Source organism: Poecilia formosa, unplaced genomic scaffold (assembly GCF_000485575.1).
Source record: "Poecilia formosa unplaced genomic scaffold, Poecilia_formosa-5.1.2 Scaffold176, whole genome shotgun sequence".
Lineage (NCBI taxonomy): Eukaryota > Metazoa > Chordata > Actinopteri > Cyprinodontiformes > Poeciliidae > Poecilia > Poecilia formosa.
The window spans coordinates 122,067-141,200 of record NW_006800115.1 but is presented as its reverse complement, the minus strand read 5'-3'; the positions used below and the strand labels follow the sequence as shown (position 1 = coordinate 141,200).

Below are 19,134 nucleotides of genomic sequence, written 5' to 3'. Positions count from 1 at the left end.
ATCCTGTGTCCAGACAGAGGGATAATCAGTGGCTCAGCATCATAACCTGTTTGTTCTGAAGATCCTGCAGCTTCCACTTCTCTTCCTAACATGGCGCCTCCTCACCCTGACTCTCACACTGATAGGAGGAACCACAGAGCTCTGTTAGGTTAAAGCTCATCTTCTGAAGTTGGGATATTTTTCCTCCAACAGGATCCAGAGGAATCACCTCAAACCAGATGTTGGACTGGATTTTATTTCAATGTCATTTGTGGATGTTAGAGCCTCATTTTCAACAGTGGAGCTATAAAGGTTGAAAAAGGTTATTATTTTGGAGAAATAATTATCTTGTTTTTACGTAAAATGGAACAACAGGGAACAACAGGGAACAACAGGGAAGTAACGGATATAACAGGAGGAACCAGCTAGGGGAGGGTGAGTGCTGGAACAAATGTCCTGGGCTGATTAGCTAATGGAATGCAGGTGTGAAAGGAGAGAGCAGAAGACAGACTGAGGGTTAAGAATGAATGAGCAAGAGAGAGAGAGAGAGAGAGGAAGTGACACAAGTAGCAAGGGAGAGCACACTGGGGACTGGGAAGTGAATCTAACATTAACCCTTGTGTTTACAAATGGGGTCCAACCAACCCCACACACATAAAACCTGTATCATTTGATACAGTCCTCTACGTTTGCCTCAGTCCTCACACGCACAATGTTTAAAAATAACTAGACATATAATAAAACTAGAGTAGTAGGGAATAACTAGTAAAACATAATAAACTACAATAACCGAGAAAGGACTACAAACACTAACACACATCAAGGCTGATCTAACACATTTAAATGTGTTAGATCAGCCTTGTTTGTATTTTTATTTTTATTTTATTTTTATTTTTATTTCCATTATTAAACACAATAATGGAACTAGGATAAATTAATCTAAACAACTCAAAACAACCCAGTAATGACAAACAGAAGTGTGGCACATTCAAGGCCACACTGGCAGAAGTGTATCCTGTAGCTGAGTGGACCCAAGCAGCTTCATTATTGCATTGGAAATACTGTGGTTAAATGGGGCATGAGATGTAATTAAAACTCATGAGTCAGTAATACAGAGAGAGCTGGAGAGATGAGAATCAACAAATAATCCATTAATACGTAACACATACGCACATAGCTAGAGCATTGGTGAGTCAGCCTCCTGTGAGTCACAGGAGAAATCAGAAATGTCATACAGAAAAAGAGCACGCACAAAAAGTTCACACACACTCTCTCTGTCTTTCTATCTTCACAAGGACGTTGTATTGACTTCCATTCATTTTTCATTATTTTCTATAGCTTAACCCTGACACCTACCTTAGGCCTAACCCTAAAAATAACCCAAACTCAATTCACATCTTAGTCTTAGACCTAACCCATAACCCAAAAACAGCACTTCTTTTGGGGCCCAGACTATAGGCCCCATAAGAGCAGTCCACAACATATTTGTTAGGGAAATGGTCCTTACACACTATCAAATACATGGCCAAATACACACCTTTGTACTCCTATTCACAGACACACCAGCCGTTTCTGACAATATTGAACGCAGCATATAATAGACCAGTGAATATGAGAGGGGCAGATTTATTAACACATGAACAGAAACCTGCCTTCCACTCTTCAAACACAGGTACGTCTTATCTTCTTTTCATGGGAGCTTTTAACAATCAACACTTCTTTACTTGAACGTTTAATGATAAAGAAAAGCTATTTTGTAATTTTCCATCTACTCTTTATGGTCTTTGTGTGCAAAACCCAAAGAGGACAGAGATACTGCTGCTGCTTGATTAGATTTATCTTGACAAACTAAATTAAATAAGGCTACAGCACCCTCAAGAGGACAATAAAACAGAGAGAATAATCCTGGTTGCTGTTCCTGAAATAAATTCCAAATAATACTTATTTTAAAATACAAATAACCTTTGATTTGACTGGGTGTAAATGTGAAGATTTAGATCTTGCAAAAAAAAAAAAGTATGCTTATGTTAATTCTCATTCTACTGCTAGTTTCATTAAAATGTTTCTTTTTATCTGTAGTTTTACAGGTCAGACTTTTTAAGAGACTGACCTAGAACTAAAGGGCCTATGGACAACATTTTTTAAAAATGTTGCAACATTGTTTTGTGTTTTCCCTGATTAAGTAAATTCAAATCAAGTAAATGTGGTAAGATTCTCTAATAAATATTGTGTTTATTACATCCATGGCACTTTACGAGCAAAGCCTTTTAGTTTTTAAAGGGACAATGTCCTGAGTTTTGATAGTACAAGTTTTTTTACTTGTGTGTATTCTTCATGATTTGATCATTATATACATATAATATGTATATATCTGAAAATATGTATATTTTCAAAATAATTTACCAAAAACACAGTGGTGCTCTCAGATGGGGGAGAAAGATTGCGGGACACGGATCTATCTATAGATAGATCTTAGAAAAAGGCTATCATTTTAATTGTACACTCTCTTTCTTCAGTGAGAAAGAGTGAGTTCTCCACTGTTCTTCTGCTATTAACTTTTTACTTCATGAACACTGAAAATCATTCTACATTAGTTCATTTCTGCTCTGTCTTATCAAGCCTCCAATTGGCCAGGGTAAATGGCTGCTTGTACTCAGCTAGCTTCTGGTTCTGCTGGAGGTTTCTTCCTGTAAAATGTGAGTTTTTCCTTTCCACTGTTGCTCCATGCATGCTCAGTGTGAGGGATTGCTGTAAAATCAACAAAACAACAAAAACAAACAATTGTTGCTATGTTCTCATCCAGGAGGAGAGAACGCTGCAAGTCAATGACAATGGAATCTGCTGGGTTTCCTTAGATAGACATTTTTAACTGGTTTGAGTAAATGACTGAATGTTGATAACTGGCATAAGTTGCAATGTCTGTATAATTGAATTGCATTGGCGCTATCTAAATAAAATTGAATTGAATAATAAAGTCATCTATTATTGATTAAAGAAGTAGGAAATAATTTAATTGTGTCAGTTTATTCAGCCTGTTAAAATGTTAAGCTACATTTATTTTGGATTTAGCATTAGTGTATTAAATTATTGAGTCTTGTATTTTTCTAATTCCATTTTTTAAAAATATATAAATCAAGTCTGGTCAGGGTGTATAATATGTTGGGTTATCTTTTTAAGTCTGGTTGTGGCCAATGTCTTGCAGATGATTTTAAGATCTGAATAAGTGATATTGGAGTGTAGATTGATGAAATCATGGATCTTTATCCAGCTTGAAAATTATGTTACCACAAGTCGTGTTTGGAGAGTATTCTACAAAGTCTTCTGGCCACTGCAGGCCTCCACCTTTCAAACGATGGTGATAACCAGGCTTGGCGGCATGGGCAGACAATCCTCGCCCATGCCGCTGGCATTGCCTGCCCACAGAGTCGGGGCGGACAGCCTCCATGGGAGGACAGCTTCCAGTTCTCTGATGGACTGGAAGCTGTTTTTCTTATTTTTACCTCAGAGTTTATGTTATGCTGATTGGTTTTGAACTGTCTTTTGTTTTCCTTGTGTTTTTCTTTGAACTGAAGGTTGATCTGATTTATGAACGCTGATTTATGATTTATGAATGCTAAATCAGGCTGGCCGGTTGAGAACGGCTGGCCATTCTTAAACACTCGAAGGTTCTTGACTGTCAACAAATTTCCGAACCAAACACTCCTCAGAAACCAATATAAATAGATGTCTTGCCTTGTGACCAAATTACACAATTAGTGGTAAGTCATGCAAGTATTTGAGGCACACTCATTTCTATTGAAAATTAAGTCATTTTCAATATTTTAGATAATTTTAATATTAAAAACTGTTGTTTTTTCTTCAGTAACTTTGAAGTCATGTGACCCAAAGACTCAAAATCAGTGTGAAATTGTTCTACTAGACTGTATAGATGTGGTACATTCATTTTTATCCCATTTTAGGTTTTTAAAAATATTTTTCAGCATTTTTTTTAAGTTACACAAAGGTTTGTTTATGTATTTATATTAAAGTAAATGCTTGTTTACTCTGAACCTCCCACCCCAAAAATAAGACAATGTCTTTTGGCTTACCCAAAGTATTTGAATTATCAGAATTGGGTGTTTCAATCACTTCCATGGCCAAAAATGTATAAAATTAAGCACCTAGACATGCACACTGTTTTTACAAACATTTGTGAAACAATAGGTCGCTCTGAAGAGCTCAGTGAATTCCAATGTGGAACTGTGATAGGATGCCCCCTGTGGAACAAATCCAGTTGTGAAATTTCCTGTTGTGGGTTGTTTTTTTTTTTCAGGAGCTTGACTTGGCCCCTTAGTGCCAGTGAAAGGAACTCCGAATGTTTCAGCATACCGAGACATCTTGGACAATTCCATGCTTCCAACTTTGTGGGAACAGTTTGGAGCTGGCCACTTCCTCTTCCAACATGACTGTGCACCAGAGCACATAGCAAGATCCATAAAAACATGGATGGCAGTCTGGTGTGGATGAACTTTACTGGCCTGCACAGAATCCTGACCTCAACCCACTAAAACACCTTTGGGATAAATTGGAGCGGAGACTGAGAGCCAGGCCTTGTCTTTCCAACAATCAGTATGTGACCTCACAAATAAGCTTCAGGAAAAATGGTCAAAAATCCACATCAACACACTTCTAAACCCTTCTAAAGCCTTCCCAGAAATGTTAAAACTGTTCTAGCTGCAAAGGGTCGAAAAACGTCATATTGAACCCTATGGATTAGGAATGGGATGTCAATTATGTAAGTCAAGACAGCTGAAAACCTTTGGCAATACAGTGTAATATATGTAAAAGATGCTAGTTCAACTACAATATTGGTATTATTCACATTGATAATTAATGATGAAAATCTTAACTTGCACTAATAAAAAATCATTAAATATGCCAGAGAAGGTTGTGATTTTGCTAATGTGTTTTTTTTTCCAAGGTTGAAAAGCCTGTTTCTATAATTCATTGTTGTTATCTTTTGAGAGATGCCCGTTTCATTTACTTTCAGAGAAATAAGCTTCTTCATTGAATGTGAATAATTTATTCTAGATCTACCATAGATTTGAATAACTTAGGGTTTAATAGTCGGGCTGTGGGGGACCCAGACAGACAGGTTCACCTAAGACTACATTTGTTCAAAAATGGCTAAGTGCTGGAACCAATACAAGTGCTTAAGTATATTATGATTAAGCAAAGTTTTCGCTAACATCCCCGGTACTCTTTATTGCCAGGGCAACAAACCTCTCTGCACCCAGGATGTGAGGCATCAATAAACTCCCTCCTTCCGCTTTTCCCCGACTCGTCCTGACGTTTCAGTCACCCTCTTAACGTAGTGATGTCGTTTCACTTATTATTTTATCTGTGAATTTGTGAATATTATTATTTCTGTAATTGACACGTATTTTGCAACTGAGAGGTATAGAAACAGGATGTCACTATCATTTCCCTTAGCATTAAATTCGTATTATGGTCACGTGGTTTGAGTCCGTGTCACGCCTCTAGATCACACAGACTCTCCCACCTCTCCGCTCACTGGGAGAAAAGAGGAGGAGGAAGACGGACCTGAAGTCAGGATTTGACTTCCTTAACGTATCAAAGCGGAGTAAGTCTCGTCGTTCTTAAGTCAAACTATATAGTGCTTCTTTATTTGGCATTTAATTATGGGTTTTAATTATAGTGATTGACGTAATACTAAATATAAATATAAGACAGTCTGCTGATGACAGGTAACAGGTGAAAGCGCACTTCTTTGGCGCAACAGTATCCTGTATGTTGATGCCATTTCCCTCAGCAATGCTTATTTTGTTGCCGTTTTTTGGCTACTACAGCCTAGTAGCTCTAGACTGCTAGACTGTAGCAAAGTCAATTTAGTAACGACACGGCAAAGTCAATTAACAAGTTGACTTTGCCGTGTCGTTACTAATGGATTTTTAATCGCCATAACATGACTCATGATTGTTTCATTCCTGCTTATTTCACGGCTTCATGTAACTCTGTCAGCTGACACTTCCTGTTATGTATTTTCGACCTTTTCTGTTGGTAGAAAACAGGTCGATTCTTTGGGTATTGACTTTTACTCATAACCCAAAATAATATTGTTTTGAAATAATTTTTTTAAATAAAATATCAAATATACCCCTTAACAATTTAAAAAGTAAATTGACAATCCAGTGGTGCTGATAACGAAAACACAATTTAATTATTGAAGAAGATATCTAGTGATGATGAAATTAAATGAAATGACATCACTTACACAGCACTTTTCTGGACACTTAAAGATATGGAAGAGGATGAGAACCACTGGAAAAAATAATTGTGACTTTTTGTATGTGGGTACTCTCTCAACAATTTGCACTTATTTTATATCTACACTTCTGAGTACTCGTGTTATTTTTAATACAAGAGGATTAGTGTTACCTTTTATATTAAGTAACTAATGTGTAACATAGGACTGCATTTGTTCTAAAAGTATGTTTTGAAAGTTGGGTCTTTCTAATGGCCATGTTATTTGCATCAACGAGGAATTAGAATTACAATTTATTGTTTGTCATTGTGCATATGTTCAATGAGATTTAAAGCCAGCTCCAAAGCAGTGCAATATAGGAAAATCTACAAGATAAACATAAATACAATGATATTTACAATATTAAAACTGTTAAATTAATATACACACATACGCATATAGCCATCATACAATTAGTGCATGTGGGCATTCCGGGTGTTAATTGCTTCTTTGAGTCTGAGTCATGGAGGCGCATCTGTACCGGCTCCCTGAGGGCAACAGGTCAAACAGGATGAAGCCAGAGTGGGTCCTTGGTGATGGACGTGGCTTTGCTGAGGCAGCAGGAGGTGTAAATCTCCATCAGAGAGGACAGCCAACGATCCTCTGAGCTGTCTTTATGACCCTCTGCAGCCTCACACTGTTTGTAACAGTACAGCTGCCATATCATACTGTGATGCAGTACATCAAGAGCATGGATGAGCGGTAGAAGGTCAACAGCAGCTTGGAATTTAGTTTGTGCTTCCTTAGGACTCTCAGGAAGTGTAGGTGCTGCTGAGCCTTCTTGATGACTGCTGTGATGTTGTCAGTCCAGAAGATGTCAGCAGAGATGAGGACGCTAAGAAACCTGAAGGTGTGGACCCTCTCCACATTCTTGCCATTAATGTAGAGAGGAGCTGAGTTGGTGCTGAGCTTCCTGAAGTCCATGATGACCTCCTTGGTTTTCTTGGTGTTCAGAGTGAGGTTGTTCTCTGAACACCAGGCTGCCAGCTTCAGGACCTACTTTCTGTGAGATGAGTCCAACCACTGTGGTGTCATTAATAAACTTTACGATGCGATTGTTGTTGTGGGCCAGATTGTAGTCTTGGGGGTAGAGACAATACAGGAGTTGGTGTTGGTAGAGGAGAGATGATGGCCAAGACACATTCTGGGGTTGGTTGGTGAGGAAATTCTTTGACCACATACATGTGAAAGGATGAACACCGAGTGACCAGTTTTCAGAGGAGTCTGTCTGGGATTATTGTGTCGAAGGCTCAACTGTAGTCTACAAAAAGCATCCGGACATAGCTCTGCTGCTGCTCCATGTTCAGTGCTGAGTGGAGAGAGCTACAACAATGGCATCCTCTGTTTGTCTGTTGGCACAATATGCAAATTGGTGGGGGTCCTAGTCTTTGGGGCATATGGTCTTTGTTGCAGAACTAGTCTCTCAAAGCACTTCATAATTACAGGAGTAAGGGACACTGGATGGCAATCGTTCAGACTGATGATGGGAGACCTCTTGTTGATTTTAGGCAGGGTGAGATGACTGCCTGAGCGAAGGAAAGGTTAAAGATCCTAGTACAGATGAGTACTAGCTGGTAGGTGCACGCTCCAAGCACCTTGCCAGGACTGGTCCAGCAGCTTTCTTGGGGTTCGCTGCCAAAAGCACCTGTCTAACATTGTTCTCCTGTACAGTGAGTGGAATGGTGAAGGAACCAGGTGGGGAAGGGGGCAGTGGCAAGGCTAGAGCAGAGGAGTGCTGTTGATGGGTTTCAAGGCAGGCAAAGAAGCTGTTTAGTTCCTCTGCCATCAGTGCACTCAGGTCACCTCCCAGCCTCACAGCCTCGAAAGTTCATGATGCCCCGCCATGCCTCCGGTGTGTTGGTGGGACTCTATGCGCATCTTGTGGTCCTCCTAGGCTTTTTTTTATTTCTCTTTTCAGGTCAGCTTGAGCAGATGGCGTAGAGCTCTGTCACCTGACTTGAAAGCAGCGTCGTGGGTCCCAAGGAGTGTGCAGACCTGGTCATCCAGGGTTTCTGGTTAGGAAAAGTACAGACTTTTTTTTTTCCATACACATTCCTGATGGACAACTACATGTAGTCCGGTAAAGTTTCTGTGAACCTCTACAGGTCCTGGTGTCCGAATAAGTCCCACTCTGTCTGACTGAAACAGTTCTGTAGTTTGCCGAGTGCATTCTCAGGCCAGGTTGCAACTGTCCTTTTGGTGGCCCCAGCCCTATGTCTGAGGGAGTTGTATACTGGGCAAAGTAGGAGGGAAACATGGTCTGACTGGCTGAGATATGGGAGGAGTGTGGGTCTGTACAAGTGCTTAGTGTTGGTGTAAACATGATCTAAAATGTTCTCTCCCCTTGTAGAACATTTGACATGTTGGTAGAACTTTGCGAGTGCAGTCTTCAAGTTGGCCCTGGTAAAATCCCATGCAACTATGTGAACACTGTTGGGATGGGTTCACTGCTGTTTGTTAATGGTGTTTAGCAGGAGAGAGAACGCTGTGGTGTTTACATTGGCGTCAGGTGGAATATAAGCAGCTGTCACAACTGTTGGCTCTCTTGGGAGAAAAACGGCCAGCACCTAACAGACATGTATTCAATGTCTGGGGAACAGTGTTTATCTGTAATTGTATGTAGAATGGGTCCTTCGTAGGACCCGTCTCTCCCTTCTGTCTCTTCTTCTCAGAAGAGAGAGAAGCAACTTATGTTGCCTAGCAACCATGGCAGTGTGAAGAACAGAGCAACAAAGCCAAGTAATACTCCTGATTTCTGTATTATTCTTCACCTTTTGTAGTAAAGACTCTTATATCGTAAAGAATAAATATTTTAGTATGACTCTAAAATGTTCAAAAATATTTAGCATATTTCTAAAAGGAATGAATATGAGCACATTTAAATTTTCAAATATAATACTCTTCAGATCTCAGATAAGATATTGTAGTTAAATAAAATTATGTTTGAAAGCTTAACTTTAATCAGTCAAACCGCTTTGCTCAGGAATAAATTAAATACTTTAGTAAACCAAATATTTTACAACTACGTATTACCTGACTGAATAATAGTGGTGTTTAACTTTTCCTCTTATTGGGGAAAGCTAGCGGGAGTTTTTAAAACGATGTACCAGGAGTGTCTCCTGGTACACTGAAGCTGGAGCGCCTGGCCAGCTCACAGCTGGTTGATACTGCAGCGGAAGCAGACATCTCCAAAAATGTCAGAGCAATATTGCAATTACCGTATTTTAGGGACTATAAGCCACCACTTTCTTCCTACGCTTTGAAACATGCAGTTTACAGCCTGGCGCGGCCTTTCTGTGGATTTTTCTTCAACCATTAGGGGGCTCTTTAGCAGGAAGTGAATCATTAGAAGTCAAAATTGGAAATCAAAGAAGAAAGAGCTAGTTTTCCATTTAGAACAAGCACATGCTAGCAGCAGGTACGATGGAGAAATTTCTTCAAACTCATCATGGAAACCACACAAAGAAGTTCATATAATGCAGCTTTCAAGTTGAGGGCTATCGATCTGGCAGTACAGGAGGGAAATAGAGTCGCTGCACATAATCCATGGTTCGACATTGGAGACGGAGGGCTGCATCCTTAATAAATCTAGCAGACGAGAGCGGCGGAGATATCAGCTACTTATAGCCCGGTGCAGCTATAAGCTTTGTAGGTGTGGCTTATAGTAAGGTGTGCTCTATAATCTGGAAAATGCGGTAAGTGACATATTGATGAACTGAGCAAATATTTTAGATTTTAGATTTCCCGGGTCAAGTCTCAGAGATAATTAAAATGCAACAGTTCAGAACATAACAATTTCCAATCAGCAATAGTTCCAAATTATCTGTTTTATGCACCAGAGATCTGGTACTGGAAAGATATAGGCACGGAAGAGGCGGCTTGTTTGGTTGTTTTCTCAGCCTAAGCATGACACCAGATCCTGCACCCCCTTTTCTGCTTCCTCTCCCTCCTGTCTGCGCCGTCTCCTGGATCCGACTACAATCTACGAAGAGCCTGGCGGTCTGTGTTGTCTGGGATGTTATGCTTGCGAATAAAGTTGCTTGAAACAGATATCTGCTGTTTGTTCCCAATCAAAAGCATCTGGTGGGTGCACTGGATGTTCGCAGTATCTGTGAAGCAAAAAGCAAAGAAAAATTACAGAAAAAGTAAAGAGCACTGATGTAGAAAGCCATAAGTTGCTGGAACTATATGTGCCGCCATGGCAATTAGCTATCACACTGAGTAAAACGCATAAGATAGCTTCACATACACCATACACTTTTGAATCCAAGGGTATGGTTTTCCATACCCTTGGTATCCCATGTGTATGGGAAACCAATCTGTTCCACAATTTAGCCTGGCACATGCCTTCAAGTCCATACACAGGGAAAACCTGACCCACCTCTACTGGAGACCTGCCTGTCACAATCTGAGAAGGGCAAATTAACCCAGCAGCCGAGAGCAGCTGAGTGGAACAAACTCTTTTTAGCGTAAAAAAAACTGTTTATAAATGACATTATGACTCTTATCATTATTATTCTGTGTCCTGTCACTGAAGTGAAGCAGCAGGCCCTGTAGTTTGGGCCGCAGTTCTGAGGTGGGAGATCAGTTATCTGCTTTAGTCAGAGCGAACCAATAGGGACACAGCTAACATCGTTCGTTGTCAGGTCCCGCCCAGGATGTTCTTGTTTCCATCAATCAAAACTCTTTGAGTTCAATCAAAAAAAGGGAGCATCAAAACCAAAATTTTGAGAACCAAACATTTCTGACATGTTTTCCAAATAACTTTTTGTCCTCGTGAGACAAAAAAATTAATGATTTGAATTTTAAAGATTTTTTTTTTTTTTACAAAACTTTTTTATATATTCCAATACAAAAAAAATATTAATTACAATTCCAAACGTTTTGACAACATTTGAACTGAGATTAGTGTTTGTTTGAACACAGTATTAAGACATATTTACCCCCTTGCTACACCTCTTTTAGGAGTTTCATTAAAAAATTTAAACGTCATGTATTTGTCTTTTACTTCACATTCTTCTTTTTGTTGATTAGATATCAATTCCCAAAATTATTTCCCAGTTTGTTGTTGAGACGTAATGAGAATTTAAAGGGACGTGAATACTTTTACATTGCACTCTAGTGTCTCTGATGTCAGGTTTCATCAAATTGTTTTGTTCAAGTTGTGTGTTTATCGATATCTGTGTCAACTTCTTGTTGTAAATAAATTCTGTGTATCTGTTTCTGGCTCTCAGACTATGGATGATTTAAGCCCCCGCCACGGTGGCTCTGTGTTTGCGGGGCTGGTGGGAGCATCGCAGGTGCTCGGCCTTGTGTCCGTGGTTCTGACTGGGGTGTGGATGGGTCACTACCGAGGCGGTTTTGCCTGGGATGGTTCGGCTCATGAGTTCAACCTGCACCCTCTTTGCATGGTGCTGGGCCTGATTTTCCTGCATGGCGATGGTGAGAAAACCCACACATATGTTTTATTTTAGTCCACACAGAATCCATCTCTTTGAACAAGCCCTCATTTGATTGCAGTAGAAGAATACTCAGAACATCTTAAGTGATTAAGGCCAGTGATTTGTCTCTCTACATCTTATTAATTCAGCATGATTCAACAGTCCAACTATAGGCAATACTTGCAAGAAAGACTGCTTTCTTTACGTCAGTTAATGGTCATGAATACACCTCACTTTGGGTAGTAACTGAGTATATGAGGGAGAAGCTCCTCAGAATATGATTTTGTGTGTTGCTGTGTGTCAGTGGTTAGAGTCGCTAATGTCTGTTTAGCCTCAGGCTGCTGACCTGTTGAATTAGGAAAACAAAAACCAGATGCCTGTCAATCCCAAACTAATTGAGTAAGTCAGAATTTTATTGAAAAAAAAAAAATTACTTGTTCTGCAATGCTCTGACTGGTGGTAGAAAATGTCAAATGGACAACTATTAGCTGTTCACTCTATAAATCAGATCTCTATGAAAGTGTGGCAGGAAGAAAGTCAAAAGAAGTTATTTTTGTAGCCTACCACACACCGCGTACATGATACAGCAAATAGGTAGAAGAATTTGCTCTGGTCAGATAAGAACATCATTAAATTCTTTGGACTATGTGTAAAATTATACTGGACCCTAAGAGATGGTGAGGAACCACGTAAGATTTCCCACATAGATTTCTGACCTCACTAGTTGTTCCACTTGACTAAATGATCTTATTTGGAACCCAGAAAATTAGTCAAAGTTTATTTATGTAGCACATTTACAACAGCCTTAGCTGACCAAAGTGCTTCACAACAAACATCACAGGTAGATAAATGATAAAATAAAATTAAGTTTAGTAAAAATAATAAGACAAATATAAAATTGGCAGAGATACCAAATGCTAATAGCATGAATGAAAACCAAACAATTTTAAAATTTAGCTGCAGCAATTTTCTTCCTCCCTTTTCCTTTTTTTCCTTTAACTGGTGTTAAAGGCCAAGGGGGATAGATGAGTTTTCAGTCTGGACTTTAACTGACCGACTGACTGAAACAGCTTAACAGAGAGGGAGACTGCTCCACAGAGAAGGCTCTGTCCCCTCTACTTTTTAGCCTATAGAGACTGCCAGTAAAAGCTGGTCAGTTGACCGTATGGCTCTGGGTGGGCTGTGGGGCTCCAAGAACTCATTTAAGTAAGAAGGACCCATTGAGTTTAAACACTTAAAAACAATCAAATAAAAACAATCAATAAAACCTTAAATTGTATCCTAAAAGCAACAAGGAACCAATGATTACCCCATTTCAAAGATTTTATTTACTGTTTATCAGCAACTATATTGCATAATGTAGCTCAACTGGCAATTGTCATTAATCTCATCCTTCAGTAAAATGCAATATCTGTTTGATAGGAAGGCTGGCCTCATACAATGCAAAGATTTGAACCAGTTAGGGTGAAATCTCTTTTCTCCTTCTCTGAGTTTATGAACTCCTTTTAATACTTGTTTTTCCAAACTTTTTCATAAGTTGAATTCTCTCGAAACTCCATAAATGATTTGACACTTCTAAGAGAATAACAGATATTGTCGACACTGCAGCAGATCCTGATAATATCTTTTCACTCAGACTACAAAACGATATGAATTATCCTGCTCAATCGTTTGGTGTCTAGCCCTGGGTAGTTTCACAAATGAGAATAACCACATTAGACCAACTGGTGCAGTCCTGAATTGCATTATGTCAATAAAGGAAAAGGTCAGTTAGACATTAGATGGTGACTGTAATGGGGAGGTTGATGTGTGTTGTAAAGCCCCCACGGCTTTCTCACCCAGGCATAAACAGAAATTGGAGCTGATGTAGTTATATTGGAAAGTACACATACTATTCTACTCACAATCTCTCCTTCCTTTTTGTCAGAAGTCAATGTCTGATATGAGCTAAGAGGACATACTGTAAGGAAAGGAAAATGTTCAGGTTTCTGAAAAGGGGTCTTTTGTTGCATACAACTTTTACAAAAAAAGTTGCCACTAAATAAACTCAGACAAACCTACTCGTACAGATGCATCATTAATTTCTTTGATAACCTAGTTCTTGTTTGCTCTGAAATGCAACAAATTCTGTAGCTATAACACCAATTTATTTTTCAAACTTCTGTTTTTGTGATGACTCCTCAAATTTTCAGGTTAATGTGCAGTCACGTTAACATCACCATTAACCACACAACATCAGAACAAGTTGAACTACAACAGTGCAGCAGTAATTACATTTTCAGTCCATTTAATTGAAAGAAGGAAAAGAGAGCATTATTAATTATTAAAGTGTCACTGACACAATAAAACTCCTTACATGCTTTAGAAAGATGAACTACTGTGCTTTCAATCTGTGAACACAAAAGCATTTTCTCTTTGAAAAGTGGATGAAGTTTCAACCACTTCTTGGCGTGTTGGAGCACCTTCAGCCAGAGACTCGGTTTACTAAAATGTGCCACAGGAAATCATCTCTGCCTGTAGCAATCAGATCCTACAATGCCCAACTCTGACTTAATCAAATTCTTTTCTGGACTAATTTATTTATAGATCAATACATTTACATGTGCATTATTATTATTATTATTATTATTATATTTATTTATGCATTTATTTGATATGTTTATTGTATATTAAGTCATATGTATATATTTTTATGAATTTTATATTGCATATGGTTAATTATGGTGCACCAATATTTAACACTTTGAATTTAGTTCTCATGTCTGGGGTTGCTTGACTTTAAGGGTTTGTCTATTTCTCTGTTATTCATCTTAAATCAGCCTTATTCCTGTTTTCCTTTAGTTCAGTTCTTAGTGTTTCTAGTTTTGTTTATTTCTTAGCTATTCTTTGTTACTTTAGTTATATTAGGTTTCTTTAGTCTAGTTATTATTGCATGTTAGAATTATTTCCTGAGCCCGGCTGTACTCTCTCTCGTCCCCTGGACCACTTTCTCTCTCCCTTTCCTCAGTCTACCTCCTGCTCCTTTCACTCACACTTGCAACCTGTTAGATCATCAGTCTAGGTCTTTTGTTTAGCGTTTGACCTCAGTATCTAGGGTTCTCATTTTCAGTCACTACTTGCTGGATCCTCTCGTCTACTCCCATCTGTTCCTCGGTTCTCACTTTTCAAATGGGTTGCATATACCTACTACTGGTATTTTGGCTGTAGCATACATATCTTAAATATTAAATCAATATTCTGAATGTACATTATTACAGAGTGGCTGTAGGCCTGCCGCAATAAACAATAAATCAGTTAATAGCACGACAAATGAAAATTATCCACCTCTTTTTAATTTATCGGCTTTATCGTTTCTCCCTGCCTTTTAGGGATGCCACCCGTCCCTTAAAATACGGAATCGTCCTGTATTTGGCTGTTAAATGTTATGCCCCGCTTTGAACCGATACAGGACGTAATTTGTTCCGCATTTCTATAAATGTCCGATAGACACGCCTATCACACACACATCAAGACTAATTGTAATAATAATGACCAAAATAAAACATACACTCTATGAAATAATCCTGTAAATTTACAGTAACATACTGGCAGCTATAGACACCAGAAGTTTACTGTAAATGCACAGTAGCTGTACTGTAATTAATCCTGACAGTAGATTACTGTCAATGCATGTACGGTATAGATACTGTGAAATAACGGTAAACTACTGGCATATATACCTGCCAGTAGTTTACCGTTTTTCTAAAAGAACGATAAAAAAAAATACTGGTATCTACAGATGCCAGTTTTTTTTTTTTTTTTACCGTCCTTTCAGAAAAACGGTAAAAAAAAAAAAAAAAAAGCTGGCGTCTGTAGCTACCAGTATTTTACTGGACATTTACCTTTTCAATCCTGTAATTATCTTTTAAAGTGGTGTACTGTAAGTAAATACTGTAATGACGCCAACACACCGCAGACGTAGTACCGCCAACAGGGTTTATTAGAAATAAGAGCGAGCAGCTGTGCCTCTAACAAACCGTTACACTCAACTGAATAGCTTCACTGCTAAAAACACACTGAACTCTCCGCTCTTCCGGTGTTCTGTCAGCATCTGTCCGGGTCCTCCCGCTCCCCTGATTCCCCGCCCAAATGACAGGTCCACCACATGTGAGTGGGAGTCAGCAGTCAGACAGGGGAACCCCATAACACTCTACACATAACAGTGATCACAATGCAACTTATAACAAATACACATAACCATATGAAGCCCAGCCGAACCAAAACACAGAATCGTTATAATTTTTAAAAATAAGTGTTCCAGACCACTAGAGCTTTGTGTCTGAGTTCAGGGTCTTTCATCCTTTCAAGCTTATGTGCTTGAGAAACGACCCAGTCTACGGAAGTGGGGTCCTGCGAAGGCAGAGCATTGCAGAGAGAAGCTGCAGCTAGCTGCCTAGCCTCCACCTCGGGTTATGTTGCTTAGCAACCGTGACACAACATGATTTAAACAATGTTTATAGGCGAGAATGTAGATGTACAAATCTCACATTTCTGCTCGGTTCATCAGTGCGTCACCTAATTGCAATATCTGTCCAACGTTTTCGGAGCCGTCTGCTCCCGCTGTATTAACACCCAGCTCCCCTCGCCTGCTGCCAGCTGGTCCAGGTTTAGAACACCTGACTCATTTGGGCTTTCCCAAATGACAGTTAAACACATATATTAAGTCAGGTAACATCTAGATGTAATATTTTGGTTCACTCAAATATTTAATATATTCCTGAACAAATCGCTTTGACTGATTAAAGTTAAGCCTAAAAATACAATAGTTTGATTAAACTGTATTGTCTTACCTGAGATCTGGAGAGTATTTGAAAAGGGATACTTTGCTTACATTCCTTGTGTAAATGTGCTATACGTGTTTGAACATTTTAGAACCAGACTAAGATTTTTTTTAATATGCAACAGCCTTTATTACAAAAGGTGAAGAGTAATAGAGAAATCAGGAGGGAAAAAGAAAGAAAACATACTTCGAGTCCGTTTTTTTTTTTCTTCCTTCGCTGCTCTATCATTCACGCTGTCACCTGACTTTGGACACAGCTGTTCTTTGTTCGACTCCCCCTAGTGGTCTGGATCACTTCTGTTTTCAGCATTTTTTGTTTGCATCTCTTTTTTGTTGCATGTGTTTGTCTCGTCTTTGCTGGGTGTTTGTACCTGTTGGCCACCGTAAAATACAGTGGTGAAAGTAAATATACCTTCAAATACTGGCATCTGTAGGTTCCAGTATTTTTACTGTAAATTTAGTTTTACTACTGTCAAGAAAACTGTAATGATACTTTTTAAAGTACAATATTAGTTTTACGATAGAACATTAATACCTGATCCAGTGTAGGCTTCTTAGAAGTGCTACAATTGGTGCCGTTCTAAAATGCATAATCTGCATAATCAGAACTTCACACAACACAAAAGAGGATGTGATAAGTAACCGTCAGAACAGAATTTTTATTTAAAGGCATCACATGCCTCAAACCACATATATTTCCAGTATATTCAAACATTCAAAATGAACACAAAACCATTCCTCAGAGAACTGGTAAAAAATAGGCCTTCAAAGTCCATACATAGTTTCACCAACACTGGAATAAAAATTGAAGACTTTCAGTTTACAGTGACATAAACTGGGTTTAACTCATTAATTTTTACAATCTTATGAACATAAAAACACAGTTCTTAAAGAAATATCCATGCTTTGGGTATCACTAAACAAATCAAAGAAAAATTACTTCCAAAACCTAAAATTCAACATGGCTGAAATAATGTGGAATTCTAACAGGGTTTTAAAATGTGAACTATTAATGGTTTTCAAGAGTCCAAGTGGCACTTACTTTATTAGATGCAGATGAAGGCACCGTCCAACATGGAAAAAGAAAAGACAATACATTTTAGATCCTAAATAATATGGAAACAGAAAGATTTCAAAGAAAAGAAAAGGACAACAACTAACCTGAATGAGATGCCACTCAAAGTCCAAGTTTTTGATCCTGATGAAGACCTGTTTCTCTTTTTTTTAGCCATTTTAGTTTACAGAGTTTTTTGTAATGAAGCAAAAAAACATGTGAAGCTGCTTCATGGCATTATTCACCTGCTCGCCCTCATCATCAGTATCATAGGTAAGAGACAGTTGATTCAATAAACTTTGACATTGGACAGAAAAAATCACTACTTCCTGTCATGAAACTGTCCTGTAAAATATTGTGTGTGTGCAGGGGTTGTAGCTGTGTTTGACTTTCACAGAGCAGCCAAGATCCCAGACATGTACTCTCTTCACAGCTGGTGTGGCGTGGCCACCCTAATCTTCTTCTGCTTACAGGTATAAATGCACACACTCACATGCTTGCAGTGCCTTGCAAAAACTATTTTAATGCTTTTGACTCTTCGAAAATGTGTACAACCACAAACAAAGTAGTGCACAAATGAAAACAATTCATTTCATTTGATACCATTTAATATTAATACCATGGTATTAGATGTACTAATAAAGTGAAAAGTCTGGCATGTAATTCTATCAAACTCCCTGTAGTCTTATACCACCAATTAAAATAGTGTACAACTGATTTCTTTTCATAGTTGTCCAATGGCACTGATCGCAAATGACATCAAACCAGGCACATGCAGAGAGGGTGGGGGGCACTACGGGGACTTGAGCACCTGCCCCTTTTGCTCCTTGCCCCCAAGTGCCCTATTGGTCAATTTTTTTTTTGGTATTATTATTATTTCCTAAGCCCTCTTCTGACACATAATAACATGTACTAAAATTATTTGTTTTTTTTGTACAACATAATAAGCCCTCCGGCCACCTTGTTACCTTTGACCTTTTGCCCATGACACATGACGCAGTTGCCTCTTGCGCAGTGAGGTAAAGCGGCTAACTGGACCTCAACGTAGCGAACATTACAGATTACAGATCAGTTTTTGGTGAATTAAAAAAAAATGTTTTTGCTGAATAAAGTGGAGTAGACTAGCTACTTGTCAGATGACGGAAAACGTTGAACGTTGTATCGTTTCTGCTTCAGCGGTTTAAGCAGAGAGGTAATGAAATACAACAGACACTGACAGGCCTCTGCGTCTGCCTTTCTCTGAAGAACTACTGAGCGGGAGGAGACAGCCAGGTGAGGAAAAACTGTTCTTATCTATCGATTCGGTATTTTTATCATACAGACATTAGGCTGTTGTTGATGTGCTATTAGCTAGCTGCTAGCTACGACTTTGCTAGTAAAGCAAGATAACTAAAAAGCTTCTTCCTGTATCGTTAATGATATCAGTCATTCTTCAGTGTCGCTTATGCAATACGGAGCACATCTCCTGTCCAAAACCGATCATCTCCATTATGGACATATGTCTTCTAATTTCCTTTGCTGCATAATGTACATTGCA

At 38.8% G+C, this 19,134-nt stretch overlaps 1 protein-coding gene and 1 long non-coding RNA gene across 2 annotated transcripts in view; one reads left to right on the top strand and one right to left on the bottom strand.

The window, feature by feature from the left end:
- Positions 1–5,491: 5,491 nt before the first annotated feature.
- The window catches only part of cyb561 (cytochrome b561), a 21,064-nt gene continuing 7,421 nt past the window's right edge, over positions 5,492–19,134 (top strand). Inside the window, exons 1-4 of the mRNA XM_007565464.2 lie at positions 5,492–5,602; positions 11,518–11,725; positions 17,772–17,870; positions 17,967–18,070. Of these exons, the coding sequence (XP_007565526.1) occupies positions 11,521–11,725; positions 17,772–17,870; positions 17,967–18,070 (408 nt within the window). The 5' untranslated portion in view covers positions 5,492–5,602; positions 11,518–11,520. The remainder of the gene's footprint in view (positions 5,603–11,517; positions 11,726–17,771; positions 17,871–17,966; positions 18,071–19,134) is intronic.
- Positions 15,510–17,765, bottom strand: LOC107837796 (uncharacterized). The gene is made up of 2 exons (XR_001663839.1): positions 16,915–17,765; positions 15,510–16,560 (listed from the first exon to the last, which is right to left on the bottom strand). It is a non-coding gene; the product is annotated as an uncharacterized LOC107837796 (long non-coding RNA).